Source organism: Branchiostoma floridae, unplaced genomic scaffold (genome assembly GCF_000003815.2).
Source record: "Branchiostoma floridae strain S238N-H82 unplaced genomic scaffold, Bfl_VNyyK Sc7u5tJ_378, whole genome shotgun sequence".
NCBI classification, from domain to species: Eukaryota; Metazoa; Chordata; class Leptocardii; order Amphioxiformes; family Branchiostomatidae; genus Branchiostoma; species Branchiostoma floridae.
In genome coordinates, this window is record NW_023365821.1 from 19412 (window position 1) to 20602 (window position 1191).

Sequence of the window (1191 nt, forward strand, 5' to 3'; positions counted from 1 at the left end):
TTGGCTCTGGCTGTTTTACTTAATAATATGTGTTTTTAAGCATTTACATCAGACTTACTATTTTGTGCATTTTCATAAGAAATTAAGAAAATGGCACAAAAACATGTAAAAAACGGCTGGAGCCAAATCTGTGCTCGGAAAGTATTTAATGTTAATCATTTATTGAACAGTTGTTGGACATGTTCCTTGAACTGCTAGGCTGTTGTTGTTTACTGTTTATCTTTGTTTACCAGAGAGCAGAGCACTCGGTACTGTGGGCAGCAGTTGTTTGACCTGCTAGTGGCCTCCATCGTTTTCACCTTCTGTATGATAGGTAAGGAAGTTTTTCAGAGAACCATGTAATGTTGAGGGAAACAATTTCTATACTAGGTAGCACATGTTTCTACTAGGTAGCTTCAAGAATGGACAATGCTTGTAGCTAGATGTACAAATGTTAGGTGTAATATATTGCTCAGTCAGTGTAACATAACCAGCTGCTGCTGATGTGCTGCATGTCTACAAAGCCGTTGTTTTATGCTGAGGTGTGTGTGTTTCTTATACCAGCTATACAGATGCAGTTGGGTAGTTCTCTTAATTTTTTTATTCCATCTGCCAACCTTAAATGATAGACAGCGTAAACAATAGTCAAGACTTGTGCAGTTCAGTTTATTTCATACAGATTAAACCACATTCTCTGCAGGTTTTACGTTCCTGTTTGCGCTGATGGACCCTGTGCCACGGGAAGTCAAACTGGCCTTCCACGTCTTTGGCCTGGCTTCATTTGTGCTGGGTTTAATCTACACAGTACAGACAGCCACTGGGGAGGAATGTGTAGGTTTCTTTTCCTTTTTGTTCTTTTATTGTCGGTTGAGGAAATGTGCTCTTTTTGCTATTCACCTGTATGTTTACTCAGTTTGTAGAGTTAGTAGGCCTTAAAAGTGACACCGCTGTTTATATAAATGTCTTGATATGTTTAGACTGTTCACTACAGTGTGTCATACTATATCTCATGTTAATGGTATGTCTGTATCATCTGTCAGGTAGGATTTAAGGAGATCCATCTTCCTAACTGCACTGTTTTCCTTTGTTGTTTCCGTTGTTGCAGAGAAACAACACCCCAGAGTTGTACTACTTGTCACTGGCCTTCACAATCATGGCCATGGTCACAGCTGGTTAGTAGGGCTTTCATTTCTGAGTCATTTAAGGTTTCTA

At 39.5% G+C, this 1191-nt stretch overlaps 1 protein-coding gene across 1 annotated transcript in view; it reads left to right on the forward strand.

Annotated features, from left to right (window-relative positions):
* LOC118408750 overlaps window positions 1–1156 on the forward strand; it is a 2830-nt gene extending 1674 nt beyond the window's left edge. The window contains exons 4-6 of the mRNA XM_035809609.1: window positions 234–313; window positions 680–810; window positions 1085–1156. Coding sequence (XP_035665502.1) covers window positions 234–313; window positions 680–810; window positions 1085–1156 — 283 coding nt within the window. The remainder of the gene's footprint in view (window positions 1–233; window positions 314–679; window positions 811–1084) is intronic.
* Window positions 1157–1191: the final 35 nt, after the last annotated feature.